The 18,558-nt window shown below is 46.1% G+C and overlaps 1 protein-coding gene across 1 annotated transcript; it reads left to right on the top strand.

Moving 5' to 3' along the window:
- Positions 1–66: 66 nt before the first annotated feature.
- DUSP18 (dual specificity phosphatase 18) lies at positions 67–8,877 on the top strand. Its single transcript, XM_025858200.2, has 2 exons — positions 67–463; positions 3,356–8,877. The coding sequence occupies exon 2, from the start codon at positions 3,425–3,427 to the stop codon at positions 3,989–3,991; it is 567 nt and encodes a 188-aa protein (XP_025713985.1). The 5' UTR covers positions 67–463; positions 3,356–3,424; the 3' UTR covers positions 3,992–8,877.
- Positions 8,878–18,558: the final 9,681 nt, after the last annotated feature.

Below are 18,558 nucleotides of genomic sequence, written 5' to 3'. Positions count from 1 at the left end.
GACGCGTGACGGAAGGTGGGACCTTGGGGCGGGACGTAAGCGCGGAGTCTGGGAGGCTGAGGACGCGCGGCAGGATTGTCCCTCGGCGGCCGCCGTGGTGCAGCCCGCCGCGTTGCCGTGGAGACGAGCCGGGCGAGATGGAGCGGGCTGCCGCGCGCTGAGCTGACACTACCTCTCCGCTAGGACTCATGTGGCCCCCGCGTGATCGCGGGGCGGGTAACCGAGTAAGGCCGGGCGGGGCAGCTCCAGGGAACCGAGACGAGGCTGGGGTTTCTCCGAAGACCCGGCGCTGCGGATTCCTCACCGCGAGGAGGGACCATTGCTATGGAAACCAGAGCGCGGGGCAGCGGGGGATTGTGGCTCCCGGATGGTGACCGATCTTCTCTCTCCCCGAGACCCTCACCCGAGGCTTCGGGCGCGGTTGCTTCCTGAACGAACCTGCCCTCCCGCCCATGGGAGAGAGGTAAGACTGTGGGGGTTCTTAACATCCAGGAGGCGAGGGAGCCCATTCCAACGTCAACTCCCCAGAAAACCTAGGAGGCTCACTCCTGAAAGTGGCTCTTTGCTCTTGTCAAGCCATGGACTTCGTCCCACGCTTATAAACCAGTATTAATGAATGCCCCCGGTGTTTGCCGACTTTTCCCACACGTGATGAGACCAGAAAGACCAGCTTTCGGACCTTGCTTCGTGATCCTAGACAGGTCCTTTTCTCCTCTCTACTTCACTTTTACGTGTGTAAAATGGAGATATTAACTACAGACACCTATTATGTTGGCTTGAAGATCGAACCAGATGAAGGAAACCTAAGGCTTTGTAGGCCGTAAAATGGTGAAACCGATCACCACCACGCTCCCCCTCACGCAAAATGTTCTTCAAATCTTTATGTCATTTCTTTTTTTTTTTTTTTTAAAGATTTTTTATTTATTTATTTGAGAGAGAGAGAATGAGAGATAGAGAGCACGAGAGGGAAGAGTGTCAGAGGGAGAAGCAGACTCCCCGCCAAGCAGGGAGCCCGATGCGGGACTCGATCCCGGGACTCCGGGATCATGACCCGAGCCGAAGGCAGTCGCTCAACCAACTGAGCCACCCAGGCGCCCCTCTTTATGTCATTTCTTGAGGCGATCTTTGCAACTCCCTCGCCCCGAGCCTGAAATAAACCCCTTTATTCTTCACTCCCATAAAGCCCTACATTTCACCGTCCCTAACAGCAGCAAGAATAGTTACCATTTATAGAGGGCTTACTCTGTGTCAGGCCCCGTGTTAAACACTTTACCTGGGGTTACCTCATTTCATCCTCAGAAGATCCTTATAAGACAGGCACTGTTATCCCTATTTTCCAGCTCTGTTGTGCCTATAATTGCCTATTTAATGTCTGTCTCTCCCACTAGACTTTGAGCTCTGTGAGAGAAGGGGCCATGACTGTCATGTACATTTCAATACCCCCAGCAGCCTGATAAATATCTCTTGACTAGCATTAAAAAGTCTCTCCTCCCATCCCTACCCTCACCATCAAGAGAAATCTTCTCTGCACACTCATTGTCCACTGTGATGAATAGCAGTTTCCTGTTGCCCACTGGGCACTAATTTTGGAGACCCTCAGTCCACTTTTCTCTGGGTTTTCGGGTGATAAGGATCCATCACTTTGGGTGATGGAACATCCCTTAGCATTTAGGCTTTCAACTGAGTTTTGGAGAGCTTTTTCTCTGCCCCCACATGACCTTTAGAACAGACAGCCCCATCTGGCCTTCCTGGGGTGAGCCTGATGCATTTGACTCTGGGGCATTGGCTGGGGGTAGGATTTCCTATGTAGCCTTTGTCCTTCCTCTCCAGCAACTTAGGAACCACCCTCACCTCCACCAAGCTCTTCCCCCAAATTCTATACAAACAAGGCCAGAAAACTCATCCTTTCCAGAAGATCTCTGAGATGACAGAATTGTGGCTGTTGGAGCCATTCCTCATTCAGCAAATATTTATCAAGCATTTACTTATATGGACAGAGAACTTAGCATTGGTGATACAGTAGGAGTAAAGATAGTTACAGTGAATTCCAGTAGAACCACAGACAAATCAAGACAAAACCACATCTTTAGGAAGTGGTAGGAAGAAGAGCACATGGAGCTTAGAAAGCCTGGAGCAGGGACTTGATTAAACCTGGGGGAAGGGTATGGTTCCAAGGGGTTTCCCTCAGGAAGTGACCCTTAGCTAAGATCCCAAGTCCTCTGTTGAATGGAACAGATCAGGATCTGATGGGCTTGTAGGGAAAGAGGGTTCTGGGCCAAGAGAACAGCAAAGGCAAAGGCCCTGGGCCAGGGAGGACCAGGTATCCATGGAGGGGAGTGCAGGGAGGACCAGGTATCCAGGGAGGACCAGAGCAGCCATGGCACTGCAATGGCTCAGCCTAGCCAAGGCCTTTCAGGATGGAGCAAAAGAGGCTAGAGATGGGCAGGAGCCAGACTACAAATGGCCTTGACAGTCAAGCTAAGGGGCTCCATCTCATCCTGACAGTGGGCAGCCAGTGAAATATATTAAGCAGGGGAACAGAACTCTGCTCCTCATTTGTCTCTGCCTGATGACAACTGCCAATTTGGCCTTGAGAAGTGTGCTCTAAATCCGAATACTCCTGTTTCAGTGGAACATGTGAAAATGTGCTATTTTTGCAGCTTTGTGCAAGACTGGGAGAGTGAAGGGCCTGGGATTTCTTAGGACAAAGCAGGGGCGTGCCCCTCACTGGGGTGCATGCCACAACCCTGCTGCGCACAGCATCATGCTGGTATAGCTTGTCTACCTGAGGCCCCTCTGCTTCTCTGGGAGCTGCGGTAGTGCCCCTCATGCTGGCCTCCAGGAAGCTTCCAGCCGCCTTCTTCCCTAGGTGCCCTTCTTAGAGGCCAGTTGCAGGAGCTTGGCTCATGATGTAGGACTCTGTAATTGATGTCACTTTCACAGGGGTACATCCTGTCTCTTCAGAGGGATTCTTGGAGGGGGGAAGCTGAGACCCTTCTCTCTCTTATACCACCAGTGACTCTTCATGTCACTGCTTCAGAGTCTCATGATTTGAGCAGAAAGTCAGAACAGAAGCAAGACTGGGCAAGTGGCTGTGTGAACCTAGACAGAGAGGCCAGGGCGCAGCTGATGGACACAAGTCAGCCTGCCCAGCTAGAGATGTGGAGCCTCCCAAGGGAGGCCTTGACTTCCAGAGTTGGAGATAAGTTCTCTGGGTAGTTCTGCTGTGATGGTCAGAGGACCGCCTTGGGGATCCTGTTATAGACCCACCCCTCCACTTCCCAGAAATCCCCTGGGGTTGGCTCTCTGGCCCAGCTGGGCTCCTGCTCTCTAAGCATTCTCTCCCTCCTTGCAGTTTTCCATGGCACAGCCCAACAGAAAGATGTAGTCCTTGTGCCTCACTGGCCGCTGACCCACTGGCCTAATGACAGCACCCCGGTGTACGTTTCCGGTTCAGTTCCGGCAGCCCTCGGTCAGTGGCCTCTCACAGATCACCAACAGCCTGTATGTCAGCAATGGGGTGGCCGCCAACAACAAGCTCATGCTCTCCAGCAACCAGATCACCACGGTCATCAACGTGTCAGTGGAAGTGGTAAATACCTTATACGAGGACATCCAGTATGTACAGGTGCCTGTGGCCGACACACCCATCTCGCGTCTCTGTGACTTCTTTGACCCCATTGCTGACCACATCCACAGTGTAGAGATGAAGCAGGGCCGCACGCTGCTGCACTGCGCTGCTGGCGTGAGCCGCTCAGCTGCCCTCTGCCTGGCCTACCTCATGAAGTACCATGCCATGTCCCTGCTGGACGCCCACACGTGGACCAAGTCATGCCGGCCCATCATCCGACCCAACAATGGCTTTTGGGAGCAGCTCATCCACTATGAATTCCAGCTGTTTGGCAAGAACACCGTGCACATGGTCAGCTCCCCTATGGGAGTGATCCCTGACATCTACGAGAAGGAGGTCCATTTGATGATTCCACTGTGAGCCTGCCAGCACCCCCCACACCTCTGCACCCAGGTCAGAGGTGTAGATCTGCTGTTGACCCCCCACCAAGATCTGAACTTAAAACGTTCCACTTTTGCTGATACAGAAAAAACGGATGATGCCTTTTATAAGGGCCAGAAAAAAAGGAAAGGTGCTGTAGCTTTTAACCTTATTATCCGTACCTTCAAAGATTAAATTCACTAACTGTACAATGGTGCAGAGAAATTTCCTACCCTTCTAAGTGACAGGTCATGGCTGCTGGCCAGTGGGGAGAGTGAGGCCAGTGCCCAGGTCAAGTGGACTGGCACCTAAAGCCTTTGGCAAGCCTGCAATCCTGCTGCCCTCCCCCAGACCGACTAACCTAGGAATGAGTCAGCCACAATTCCACTCAATTCTTTCAAACCTGAAGCCAGAGCCTTAAGCATCATGGCACTTCCCGTGCTGTTCACAGTAAGTGCGCTGACCCACTAGGTAAGTGGCCTTCAGGTGGTACCCCAGGAGTCCTGGGGTCCCAGGCCAACCCTGCTTCCACCTTCAACCCACGGGGGCCCATCTCTGGTTTTCTGGATTTGATTTACACATGACATCATTTTCAAAGAAAGCATTCCACAGCATAAAATTTTTTAAAGATATTTTCGATTTTGAGTGCCTTTGTAAATGGCAAGGTCTCAAAGAACCCTTGGCAGCCCCCCGCCAGCCTTTGACGAAAGGTGGCATGAGTTTCCTTCTTAGGGGCACATGTGGAGAACAGGCCTGATATCAGGCTTCAGAGGTTCCTCTCACAGGTCTCAATTTGAAAGGCCGGAGCTATAGGCCGGAACCTAGCCTTGTCACCTCCGCCCCCATGTGATCGGGACCTCTTGGCACCTCGGCTTTCTCATCTGTCCAAGCAATGACAGCCCTTTCCTCACAGCATTGTCATGGCGAGTCAACGATCCCTTAACACGGCACCTGGCACGTGATAGGTGCTTATGGTAGCAACTTTCGTCCTGAATGATGCTTTGGCCCTGCTGGTCTGGGTCAGCGTGGTCATCCTCATGATGACATTTCCCCCATCTGTGCATAGCCCTTCACTGTTTACAAAGTGCTCTTCCAAAATGTCATCCTGTGGGGAAAAAAGTGGTTTGAGGCCTTTCAGACCCTACCTTAGAAGAGGCCTAGACTTTGTAGCCTTTTCAGAGTTTCCATTGTGTTGAATCCACGTGTGACTGGGGGTCCTAAAGCAAGGAGCACACTTCCAGCTTCCCCCAAAAAGGCCTTGTTTAGATTGCTGACCATTAACGCCAATGCTAACCACTGGGGTCCGCAGGGACAAATGAGTGGGCCTCACTGATAGGCCCTGAAATCCAGGATTGTTCAAACCCCCAGGGGCCTGAGGATCTGACTCAAGACCAGCTGTTCTAATCCAGAGGTTTTCAAAAGAACAATATATGAGACAGACAAAAGCACAACTGCTCTGTGAGTCCAGAGCCCAGTGGAAGCCAAATGCCTTCTCCCTCCAAACTACCCAACCCCCATTTCCATAAAGGGCATGCCCAGGGGTGTAATTTTAGGGTGCAGGGGAGAAGGAAAAGCCCTGCTTTAGACTGACTTCTCGTTTTACAGACGAATAAACAGACCCACAAACACCAGGGCTGGTGTAGCAGAGCCCCCACAAAGCAGCCTTTCTGGAAGAAACCCAAATGGAAAATTTCTTTCATAATCTTCTTAAAGTGAAATTGATTGGGACATATTTTATCTTCATTTTTAAAAATTCTGAATTAACATACCACAAAATTAACTTTTTTTGTATGTACAGTTATGTTTTAACACATTTGTGTAACTACCTCTGCAATCAGGACACAGAGCAGTTCCATCACCCACAAAATTCTCTTATGCCACCCCTTTGTATTCAGACCTTGGCCCCACCCTAGCCTCTGGCACATACCAATCTGTTCACTGTTCCTTAGATTTGCCTTTTCCAGAATGTCACATACATAGCATCATAGAGGATGTAACCTCTGGAGACTGGCTTCTTTCAGTATGTCTTTGAGATTCATTATGTGTTACTTTTTTATAGCTAAGTAGTGTTCCATTGTATGGATGACCACAGTTTGTTTTAATATTCACCCATTGAAGGATATTTGGGTTGTTTCCAGTTTGGGGCAATTTTGAATAAAACTGCTACAAACATTTGTATATAGGTTTTTATGTGAACATAAGTTTTCATTTATCTAGGGTGTATACCTAGAAAGTGGGATTGGTCAGTTATATGGTAAAGGTTATGTTTAACTTTATAAAAAAACTACCAGACTTCCAGAGTGGCTATACTGTTTTGCATTCCACTATGAGAGATCCCCTTTCTCACTAGTATTTGGTACTGCCAATATTTTTTATTTTAGCCATTCTGATAGGTGTGGGGTATTAGCTCATTGTGGTTTTAATTTGCATTTTCCTAATGGTTAATGATGTTGAGCATCTTTTTGTGTGTTTCATTGCCTTCTGCATACCCTCTTTGGTGAAATGTCTATTCAACTCTTTTGCCCATTTTAAAATTGGGCTGTTTTCTCACTCTTGAGTGTCGAGAATACTTTATATATTCTGGATACAAGTCCTTTGTCAGATAAGGATTTGTAAATATTTTTCCCAGTCTAGCTTGTCTTTTTATTTCTCTTAGAAGTATCTTTTACAAAGCAAAGTTTTTAATTTTGATGAAGTGCTACTTGCCAGTTTTTCCTCTTATGGACTGCTGTTTTGGTGTCATGTCTAAGAACTCTTTGCCTAACCCCAGATCACAAAGATTTTCTTCAATGTTAAAGTTTGAGGGTCTAAATTTTTAACTTATTTTTATGATCCTTTGGTATAAAGTATGAGGATTAGTTTGAGGTTCATATTTTTTCATATAGATGTCTAACGGTTTCAACTACATTTGTTGAAGACTGTCCTTTATTGAGCTGTCTTTGCTCCTTTGTGTAGGTCTGTTTTGGACTCTTTATTCTGTGTGATATATGAGTCTTTCTCTTCACCAATACTACACTATCTTGATTACCATAGCTTTCAGGTACGTTTTAAAGTCAGATAGTGAGTCCTCCAATTTTCTTTTAAAAAAAATAGTTTGGGTTATTCTACTTTCTTTGCCTTTCATATAAATTTTAGAACCAACTTGTCTGTATCAACAAACTCCTACTGGGATTTCAATTCAGAGTGTATTAAATCTTTTGGCCAATTTGGGGAAGAATTGCCATCTTTATTCTGTTGAATCTTTTTTTTTTTTTAAGATTTTATTTATTTATTTGAGAGAGAGAGAATGAGAGACAGAGAGCACGAGAGGGAAGAGGGTCAGAGGGAGAAGCAGACTCCCTGCTGAGCAGGGAGCCTGATGTGGGACTCGATCCCGGGACTCCAGAATCATGACCTTAGCTGAAGGCAGTCGCTTAACCAACTGAGCCACCCAGGCGCCCTATTCTGTTGAATCTTCCAATCCATGAATATAGTATGTCTCCCCATTGAGTTAGGTCTTTGATGTCTTTCATCAGTGTTTTGTGGTTTTCAGCATACAAATCTTACATATTTTACTGTATTTATACCTAAGTATTTCATCTGAGGGAGAGCATTGTGAAAAAAAATTTTTTTAATGTTGGTTTCCAATTGTGCATTGTTGGTACTATATAGAAATACAATTGATTTTTGTGTGTTGACTTTGTATCCTGTGACCTTGCTAAGAGCATTTTTGTAGATTCCTTGGCAATCTACATATAGACAATCTTGTCATGTGCAAATAAAAATAGTTGTATTTCTTCCTTTCCAATCTGAATGTCTTTGATTTATTATTTTATTTCACTGGCTGTGACTTCCTGTATGATGATGAATATGAGGGATGAAAATAGACATTCTTGCTTTATTCCTGATCTTAGAAAGTGTTCAGTCTTTTACCATTAATTATGATGTTAGCTATAGGCTTTTTGTAGTTAAGGAAGCCCTTTATTAAGTTAAGGAAGAGTAGTATTTCTCCCCTTCTATTTACTGAAAGAGATGTGTGAATTGGTGTTATTTCTTCTTTAAATGTTCGGTAGAATTCACCAGTGAAACCATCAGGACCTGGAGATTTCTTTTTCAGAAGGATTTAACAATGAATTCAATTCTTTTAATAGTTAAAGGACTATTCAAGTTATCTATTTCATCTTGGGTGAGTTTTGGTAGTTTGTGATTTTTCAAGAATAGCTCCATTTCATCCAAGTTGTCAAGTTTATGCACATAGAGTTATTTGTAGTATTCCTTATTATCTTTATTATCTGCAGGGTCCACAGAGATATCACCTTTTCATTCCTCATGCTGATAATTTGTCTTCTCTCTTTATTTCTTTGTTAGTCTAGCTGGAGGTTTATCAATTTTTAAAATCTTTTTAAACAACTACCTCCCTTGTTTATTATTTTCTCTATTGTTCTTCCCTTTCATACTTCATTGATTCCTATTCTGCTTGTTTGAAATTTACCTTGTTCTCTTTTCTAATTTCACAAGGTAGAAACTTAGATTATTGATTTCAGACCTGCATCCCACCAATTTTGATATGCTGCATTTTCATTTTTGTTCACTTCAAAATATTTTCTAATTTCTCTTGAAATGTTCTCCTTTACCCATATATTATTTAGAAGTGTGTAGCTTAATTTCTAAGTATTGTAAATTAAACCACCAACCAAATAAAACCACCATTTCTCTGTTATTGGTTTCTATTTAATTCCATCATGATCAGAGGACATAAGTTGTATGATTTTATTTCTTTTAAATTTGTTAATGTTTCCTTTACCATGTAATATGTGGTTTATCTTGGTGAATGTTTCATGTGCACTTAAGGAAAAAAACATTATTTTGGATAGAATGGTCAATAAATGTCAGCTTATTGATGATGATTGATGGTGACTCCAGTTCTTTTATACTCGCCCTGATTTTCTGTTTACTTTTTCTGTTGATTACTAAGAGAAGAGTGTTGGATTTTTTTTTTTTTCCAGAGAGAGAGAGAGAGCACAAGCAGGGGGAGTGGCAGGCAGAGGGAGATGCAGGCTCCCTCCTGAGCAAGGAACCTAACATGGGACTCGATCCCAGGACCCTGGGATCACAACCTGAGCTGAAGGCAGACGCTTAACCTACTGAGCTACCCAGGCGTCCCAAAGAGAAGAGTGTTGGAAGTATTTAACTAAAATTGTGGATTTGCCTACACCTCCTTTCAATTCTATTAATTTTTGTTACATGTATGTTGAAGCTTTGTTGTTAGGTACATACATATTTAGGATTGTTATGTCTTTATGATAAATTGGCCTTTTTTTCAGTATGCAATGTCTCTTTACCCTTCTTAATTTTTTGAAATCTACTTTGTCTGATATGACTATAGCCACTCCAGCTTTGTTTTAAGTAGTATTTGCATGATATATCTTTTTATATCCTTTTACTTTGAACCTACTATATTGTTAGATTGAAATGGGTTTCTTGGGGCCCCTGGGTGGTTCAGTGAGTTAAGTGTCTGTCTTTGGCCCAGGTCATGATCCCAGGATCCTGGGATCGAGCCCCACATCAGGCTCCCTGCTGAGCCTGCTTCTCCTTCTTCCTCTGCCACTCCACCCTGCTTGTGTGCTCTCTCACTGTCTCTTTCTCTCTCTCAAATAAATAAATAAATAAATAAATAAATAAATAAAATCTTAAAAAAAAAAAGAAAATGGGTTTCTTGTAGACACCATATAGTTGGGGCTTTTTTTTTACATATCTAATCTGTTTTTTAAATAGTGTGTTTAGAGCAAAATTATCAATATTTGGATTTAGGTCTACCATTTTGTTTTCTGTTTGTCCTCTGTTTTCCATTTGTTTCCCTTTTCCTGCCTTCTTTTGGATTATTGAATTTTTTAAAGTATTCCATTTTAATTTTATATAGTTTTTTTAGAGGTTACACTAGAGAATATATTTTACATACTTAACTTTTCAGAATCTATTTAGAATTAATATCTTAACCACTTCCCTCTGATATTCAATGGATAATGTATTAGTTTTCTTTTGCTGCTATAACAAATTACTATAAACTCAGTGGCTAAAAACAATACCTATTAATATTTCACAATTTCTGTAGGGCAGAAGTCTGGTTGGGCTTGACTGAATCTTTTGCTTAGGTTCTCACTGGCCAAAATCAAATGTTTCATAAGGCTGAAATCACATGCTTTTTTTTTTTTACTGGAGGCTCTGGGGAGGATTCTACTTCCAAGCTTATTGAGGTTGTTGATTGAATTCAGTTCCTTGTAGTTATAGGACAAAGGACCCCATTTCCTTACTATCAGCTGAAGGCTGGTCTTTTCTCTTAGAAGCTGCCCACATTCCTTCAAATGCTATCCAGGGGGTTGAGTCCCTCTCACGCTTTGAATACCTCTGACTTTTCCTTCTATTGCATCTCTCTGAATCCAGCCGAGAAAATTCTCTGCTTTTAAGGATTCGTGTGATTAGATTAGGGCTGCCTAATAATCCGAATAATCCTGATTTTAAAATCCATAACCTCAGGGGCACCTGGGTTGCTCAATCGTTGGGCGTCTGCCTTTGGCTCAGGTCATAATCCCAGGGTCCGGGGATCGAGCCCTGGAGCCCCGCGTCAGGCTCCCTGCTCCACGGGAAGCCTACTTCTCCCTCTGCCACTCCCCCTGCTTGTGTTCCCTCTCTCGCTGTGTCTCTCTCTGTCAAATAAATAAAATCTTAAAAAAAAAAAAATAAAGTCCATAACCTCAATTAGATCTGCAAAGTCCCTTTTGTCATATAGAGTAACATTCACTGTTTCCAGGAAATAGGGCAGGGACATCTTTGGAAGGGATGGGCATTCTGCCTATCACAGTTAATTTCTATTGATCTATCTCAAGTTCACAGAGTTCCCTCTATCCATCTCCATTCTGCTATTAAGGTCATCCAGGATATTTTCAAATTTTGATGACTATAATTTCTTAGTTTTAAATGTTCTATTTGGTTATTTTCTGTATCTTCTATTTTTCTTCTAATTCTTTTTGTCTTTTCATTTGTAAAGTCTTTTTCCAATTAATTCCATCCAGGTCATCTCAGTGTTCAGACTTTCTTGGTTCTTTGTATGTAGAGTAATTTTGGATTGTATCCTGAACATATTGAATATTATGTTATAAGACTCTAGGTCTTGGTTAAATCCTATGGAAAATGATGAATTTTTGTTTTAGGAGGCAGTTGACCCAGTGAGGTTCAGTTCTGATCTGCCTCCTGTGGACTGGTCAAAACAAGACTACGAGCACAAAATGGAGTCATTTATGCTAAGCCTCATGCCACCAAACTGAGACTTAAATTAATTACAGTTTTGGCCCTACCAGAAATGGAATCTTAAACCAGTTGGTCAGGAGTTGCCTGATCAGGGCGCCTGGGTGGCTCAGTCAGTTAAGTGTCTGCCTTCAGTTCAGGTCATGATCCCAGGGTCCTGGGATTGAGCCCCACACTGGGCGCCGTGCTTAGCAGGGAGTCTGCTTCTCCCTCTGCCCTCCCCTTCCTACCGCCCCCTTGTGCTCACTCTCTCTTTTTCTCTTTCTCTCAAAAAAAAAAAAAAAAAATTTTTAAAAAAAAAAAAAAAAAAAAGAGTTGCCTGACAGGACTAGTTAGATAATCTGCCTGATAGATCCTTGCCATCCCCTAAAGAAAAATAACCTTGCAATATCCTACCCACTTTTTTGCCTAAAATAACTTCCTTATACCTAATCCCATCTGCCTATAAAAGTCTTTCATTTTGTACAGCTCCTTAGAGCGCCTTTGTTTCTGCTGGATTGGATGCTGCTAGATTCATGAAGCTTTGAATAAAGCCAGTAAGATCTTTAAAATCTACACAGTTGGGGCACCTGGGTGGCTCAGTCAGTTAAGTGTCTGCCTTCGGTTCAGGTCATGATCCCAGGTCCTGGGATCAAGCCCCACATCAGGCACCCTGCTCAGCCAGGGAGCTGCTTCTCCTTCTCCCTCTGCCACTCCCCTTGCTTGTGCTCTCTCACGCTTGCTCTCAAATAAATAAAATCTTTAAAAATTAAAAAAATTTAATAATTAAATAGAAGCTACACAGCTGAATTTTGTGTTTTGAAAGGGCCATGGTTCCTGGCACCTGGGTGGCTCAGTCGGTTAAGTTTCTGCCTTCGGCTCTGGTCGTAATCCTGGGGTCCTGGGATCGGATCGAGTCCCAAACCGGGCTCCCTGCTCTGCGGGGAGCCTGCTTCTCCCTCTGCCTCTGCCTCTCACTCTCAATCTGTCTCTCATGAATAAATAAATAAAATCTTCAACAAAAAAAAAAGTCTCTAAAAGGGCCATAGTTCCAACGTCAGTTCAATTTTCAAAACGTTGGCAATACACTTTAGATCTGTCCTAAGTCTGTGCCACCCAGGGGTCAGTCAGAAATCTGGGTGGTCTACCTAGTTTAGTTCTGAAAGTCATTGGAGTACTATTTAGAGTCAGATCCATGCATGGAGCCTAGCAGTTCATATGCAACTTTATGGGATCCATGTCTCCAGCTCCTTCCTCTCTGTGATCTCCCCCACATTTTCGAGTGTTGAAGGCCACCCATTCCCAGGTCCTCCAGCTGGAGATCAGGGCCTTTGGTCTCCCTGCTCTGCTGCACACATTCTGCAACTGGGTCTGCTCTGGAGCCAAGTGACAGGATGAAGAGAGAAAAGGCATTGGGAATTCCTTCCCCTGCCCCGCACTCCCTCCCTCCATACATTCTTTTCAGGCCACAGTTCTTTTAGTCTGAGAGGATTCCCCTCAGAATTTTAGGTGATTTCCCAGCTGCCATTGCCATCAACTTTGCTGCTGCCCTGAGTTTTAACTTGAGCATGAGGTTTGCCTGGGGGCAGGGCAAAAGAAGAGAAAAGGGAAAAAGAAAAAAAAAAGGTTTCCCTTACTTTGTCCTTAAGGGACCCTCCTTTCTACTCCTCAGACCAGGAAGACAGAGCTTCTTGGGGTTTTTTTTTCCATGCCCAGTGCACAGTTCCAGGAGCCACACTGCCTTTGAGACCAGGCCAAGAGATACAGGAACAAAAAAACAAAACAGGAAGCTTACCGCCAGATTGTTTATACTTCAAGTTCTGATTCCCTTCCCCAAACCACCTGCTACCATTTCGTTTTCTGAGCCCTCAGAGAGCTGCTCCATTCGGTCCAGCGTTTTTAGTTGCATTTGGGGGAAGGACAGATGATGCTTACTCTATCTTACTCAGAACTGGAACCCCAAGAAATTTATTTTTAAAGATATATGTCCACTTGTGGAAAAAGGAAAACAAATATGGTCCATCTACAAGACTATTTTGATAACCAAGTCAATATTTTGGTATAGTGGTATATTTCCTTTCATGCATTTTTTTCATAGTGGAAATCTAATTTTGGATCCTCCTCTTTAAAACTATTCTTTTTAATTTTCTGAATTGGTTGTGGTAGGATCAAGATTTCATATCCTAAGTGGAAGGGGTGGAGATTGAGGGCTCTTGAGAGGGTCCCCTTTTCCCAAACAGTTCACTCTGTTCCTTCAGACTCGGTAGCCCTTTACTCAAACAACCTAGGCAAAGTAGGTCATATTGGAGCTTTACCATATCCTGTAATAGGAAAGAATGAAATGATCCTCACAGCCCAACATCCTGGCTTGGAGCAGGGATTCCAGGTCTCTGTGATTTTATGAACCTTTAACTTACCCACTTTAAAAGTCTAGAATTTCTTTCTTTATGATGAATGAAAAAATTAAATTTGGTTTAAGAAGTTTCTGTGAAGTTCATAATGCCCTGTCAGAGAAATAGTGACACGCTAGTGGCCCTGGGGATTTCCCTGAACAACCTCTGTTAAAAGGGTGATCTCATTACAGACCCCAAGGACAGGTAGCTCTTGACCCTGAAGCACACAACCCTGTTTACCTATATCCTGGGATGTTACATCCAAATGCCCTAAGAATCCATCCACCTTCACCTCTGGATTTAGGATCTGTATCACTTAAGAAGCCTGAAAGAGAGTCAAAAGGTAGATTTTCATCCTGCCTTGTTACTTCAGGCAGACCCTGGAATTTTTCTGGAATTCTGCCGACTCCATAAAATGGGAGTCACAATGGCATCTGTGGTGACCCTAAGGGTGTGTCCCAGACACCTCCAATTACAGAAAGTAAAACTGACCAAAGGCAGTGTGAAATCTATCACCGTGTTTATACTGAGGCTAGACTTCCCTCAGACTCCTTCTAGCCAGTTCCTGAGCACAGCAGGGATACTAAGGCAGACCCATTTCTGGGAGACGTGGGGCTCTTCTGTTTGCCTTCTTTGCCTCAAGAGCTCTGATGGCCATGCTGAACCTTCCTTAGACCACAGCATGGTCAGGAACGTGTCCACCCAACCTTGCTCCCCTCTCTCCTCCACTCAGAGTCTTACATCATGGTCTGACAGGTCTCCCAGCCTTCCCAGCTCCCTTCCCATTTTCTCTCACAGATGTTTGCCCTCATAAAACCCTTGCACTTTTCTTTCCATCTTGGTGTCTGCTTCTCAGAGGACCCAGAGTAAATCACCATCCTGCCCACCTCTCAGAGGTGCCAGGAGACACCCCAAAGCAGAAAGCTTTCAACATCTGTAAAAGCCTCTTGCCACAAATGTTTCTAGACTCCCCCGTGACAAAACATTTGTAATGCTTTTCCCCTGAAGACAAAAAAAATGTTTTGCTGCCTGAGCTGGGAGACACCCGGCTGGCAACTTCTGTGGCAGACACTCCCTGTGAACCTGGGCCAGACCCTACATACCTCCATAACTTCACACCCTGGCTCTGTTCTCTAGAGCAGAGTTCGGAGCAGGAAATGGCAGAATCCCCAAAATTCGCAGATAAAGCCCTAACCCTGCTGTTCCCCCCTTTGCATCAGATTTTTGCTATGGTCTGAATATTTGAAATTCATATGTTGGAAACCTAATGCCCAAGATGATGGTATTAGGAGGTAGGGGCTTTGAGAGGTCATGAGGTCATGAGAGTGTACCCATCATGAATGGGATTCATGTCCTTATAAAAGAGGCCCCAGAGAGCTAGTTGCCCCATCTGCCGTGTAAAGCTACAAAAAAGTGACGCAGAAGAGGCCCCGCACCCAACCATGCTGGCACCCAGACCTCAGACATCCAGCCTCCGGAACTGTGAGAAATAAATTTCTGTTGTTTATAAGCCACCCAGCCTGTGGCATCTTGTTATGGCAGCCTGAACAGATGAAGTTAATCATCTTGGTTCTTCCTTCTCTTTGGGCTTCAGTTACCTCATATGTATGACAAGGATTGAACTAGATTTGTGGCTTTCAAACAGGGTTCATGGGAAATTTGGCAGAGGTGTCTCAGGGGTGAGGGGTTTCCTCATTCAGCTAAGGTGCCTCAGCTTTGGCTTGTTTGATATTGGGCTCCAGCATAAGATGCACAGACAGGGTTCTTACACCAGAGAAAATTTACGTACAAAGAGCAATGCCCTGCTGCACCAGAATCTACCCAGCTGGGATGCTGGCAGTGCTTAGAGAAGGAGGGAGGGGCATATGATGAGTGGGCAGAAGGATGCCTAGATACTGGGAGGTTCCATCAGGCACAGGGAGTGGGGGTGGCCTCATCTAGCTGGAAGAATCACTGGGAGTGGGCTTGGAGATAGCAAAGCATCCAGGGCTTCAAATACCAGACCAAGGAGCCCAGCCCTTCTCCTGTCTGTGAGTAGGGAGCAAAGAAAGCAGCCTCCAGCCCTCACTGAGCAAACATTTCCCAAGTGCCCACTATGGGCAGGATCCTATAGTACTGTATCCGGGAGGACACACAGGTGCAGCCAACAAAATCCCACCTGGAGCAGGAGACTCCCGGACTCATTCCCCGTGGCCCCAAGCTGTGTCCCCCTCAATCTCTCACTCAACAAACACTCACTGATGTGGTAGCCAGCCTGAGCTGACCTCAAAGATCCCCTCTTCTTGGTATTCATGTCCTTAGGGTAGTCAAGGTGGGAGGGCCCATACTGGATAGGGTTGACCTAAGATATCAGAGAAATGACAGTATTAGAGTTAAATAATAAATGAAGATATTAGAGAAATGAGTGTGACTTTTGAAATTGGGTCACAAAGGATATTGTGGCTTTTTGCTCTCTTTATCACTCATTTTGAGAGAAGCCAACTACCATGTCATAAGGACACTCAGGATGCCCTGTGGAGAGGCCCACATGGCAAGGAAGCGAGGCCTCCTGCCAACAGCCATGTGGATGACTGGTCTTGGAAGTGGACCCTCCCGCCCCAGTCAAGCCTTCATATGACCCACAGCCCTGGGCAACATCCAGAACTATTCCACTAAGCCACTCCCAAATACCTGATCCACAGAAACTGTCAGATAATTCATGTGTGTTGCTTTAAGCCATAATGTTTGGGGATAATTTGTTACCCCAAATCTATACATCTGATGGTACTCTGTGCTGTGCCAACGACACTGTCCCCACTGTCCTCTGGGCCACAATACCTCTTCCCTGATCTCTCTACCTCCTGTCGATTTCCTCTTCCATTTCCCCTCCACATAGGATCCAGACCAAACTAAAGGGACACTCTCAAGAAATGTGTGTTGAACAGGCTCTTGCCTGCTCAAAGCCTCTCCCATGGCTCTATATTGTATAGTGTGTTCTTTCCAGGAAGTACTGGCAAGTGAGCAGGGGCAGTGCGATGGTAGAGTTTCTGGCATCCCTGAGCTGATTTGGGAACAGAGCAGAAAGCAAGAAGAGCCCTTGTTTGCTCTTGCCCCTGGAATGACAATCCAAGGGCCCCCTGGGGAGGTTGGGAGGGGCCCCCTCGCAGCTGGGGCTGAGACAAGGCAGGGGCTTTGTTCTGAATCCACAATGGCAGGATGCCCAGCACAGACCCAGATCCCCGGCTTCCTCCAAAGCAGGGCAAGGGGGTGGGAGCTGGGGCATCCCTCCCACTGTGCTCTAAGAGCAAGCCCCCAGAGTGGAAGGCTGTGGGGGAGGGAAGTGGCTAGTATGAAAAGCCTTGGGAAGGAACTAGGAATTCTGTTAGTTCTCTTGTGAGTCAGTCTGCTAACATTTCTTGAGGACCTATTAGGTTTCAGGTACTATTGCTAAGTACTTGCCACACATTAGCCCACTGCAGCCCCCTCCCCAAGCTAGCCAGGGTTCCGTTCTACTGCTGCCGCCACTTAACACACAGAGGCACAGGAGGAGAAGGCCCTTGCCTGGAGTCACATAGCTTAGACAAAGCCAGAGCTGGGGTTTGGACCCAGGTCGGACCCCTGTTCCTGACTAGTATTCTCTTCCACCTACTCTGTCCATAGCAGGCCCCGTGCTGGTGCTGGGGAAGACAGTGGTGAGCAGGACAGCTGTCTTGGCCCTTGCCAGAGCCCAGGCTGGTGGGGAAGAGAAGTGATACACTAGTTCTGACAGTGGGATGTGCTCAGTGCCCAGCCTGAGTGCAGGGAGCTGGGGTGACCTTTAGCTGCGGCTCGCAGCTCAGCTTTGCATGGAGCAGGACAGAGGTAGGGGTAGGAAAGAGCTTCCCAAGGAAGGTGACATCTGTTCTCCTGGGGACAAGGCTTCCCTGCAGGGACCGGATACAAAGATTGAGGCTTGGAGAGGTGGAGTGACTTGCCTGAGGCAATCAACTAGTAAGAGGCAGAGCCTAGAGGGACAGTGGCCTGGGATGGAAATCACCCACCAAGCCCTTCTTACCGGTTATTCCAGCAATCCTCACTGCCCACTCCCAATGACACTGTGACACCAAGAGAGACCAAATGGGTCACACTGTGAGACAGGGGGCCAGGATACAAACCCGGGTTTTCTGACAGGGCTTTAAACATGACCTTGAGGGAATCTCCTCAATGCTGGAGAGTCCCCAGTCTGGTGACAAGCCAGCCCCAAGGTCAAGCACGGCTCCGATTCACCCCTGCCCTCTGCCCCCACAACCACCAAGGGCTGGCTCTGATCTGATGGGGTTTGGGGGCTGCGGTAGGCTCACCCTTCAGCCAAGCATTCCATGGGGGTCCAGGAGCCAGGGTGAGGGTGCTGCAGGGAGGCTCCTACTCTGGCAGAGGGGCTCCCTGGAAAGAGAAAGGGTCCTGAGTACTAGTGAGGCTCTGCCCACCCAGACATCTAATCTGTCCTGTCTGGCCAAGCCTCAGAGTGGAGGCTGGAAATGCCCAGGCTGCACAGGGACAGGGCTGGGCCAGCGGCATCTCTGAGTCACAGGCAGGGTGGGTAGCGAGTGACTCAGCCTGGGCCCACTTCCCCTCCAAAAGGCCAGCCTGGATGGAGGCCAGAGCCAGGAAACCCTGCGCCTGTCCTTCCTGGGCCAGGTGCCTGAAGGAAGTCAGTGAGGATGGAAGGTGGAGCCCAAGGAGAGGAGAAGCGAGACAGGAACCTGGTGAGGCCGCTGGGGCCAGATCCTGATGGTCTTGTGGTCTGGGGCAGGAAGTTCTGACTTTGTTCCAGGAGTAGTGTAGAGCCCCATGAGGTGTGTGTTTTAGAAAGAACCTTCTGGGGCTATGTGGAAGGTGGAGTAGAGAAGCCAGAGCAGAGCAGGGAGGAAGCCACTGCCACCATGCAGAATGTGA

The sequence above is a fragment of the Callorhinus ursinus genome, unplaced genomic scaffold (genome assembly GCF_003265705.2).
Source record: "Callorhinus ursinus isolate GAN/ISIS: 27379988/994484 unplaced genomic scaffold, GSC_fseal_2.0 scaffold72, whole genome shotgun sequence".
Classification (NCBI taxonomy): Eukaryota; Metazoa; Chordata; class Mammalia; order Carnivora; family Otariidae; genus Callorhinus; species Callorhinus ursinus.
The sequence above is the reverse complement of the archived record's forward strand: the minus strand, read 5'-3'. Positions and strand labels throughout refer to the sequence as shown.

Excerpts from the sequence above, each read along its gene's own strand:
- DUSP18 (XM_025858200.2), top strand. The coding sequence starts at position 3,425 with ATGACAGCACCCCGGTGTACGTTTCCGGTTCAGTTCCGGCAGCCCTCG.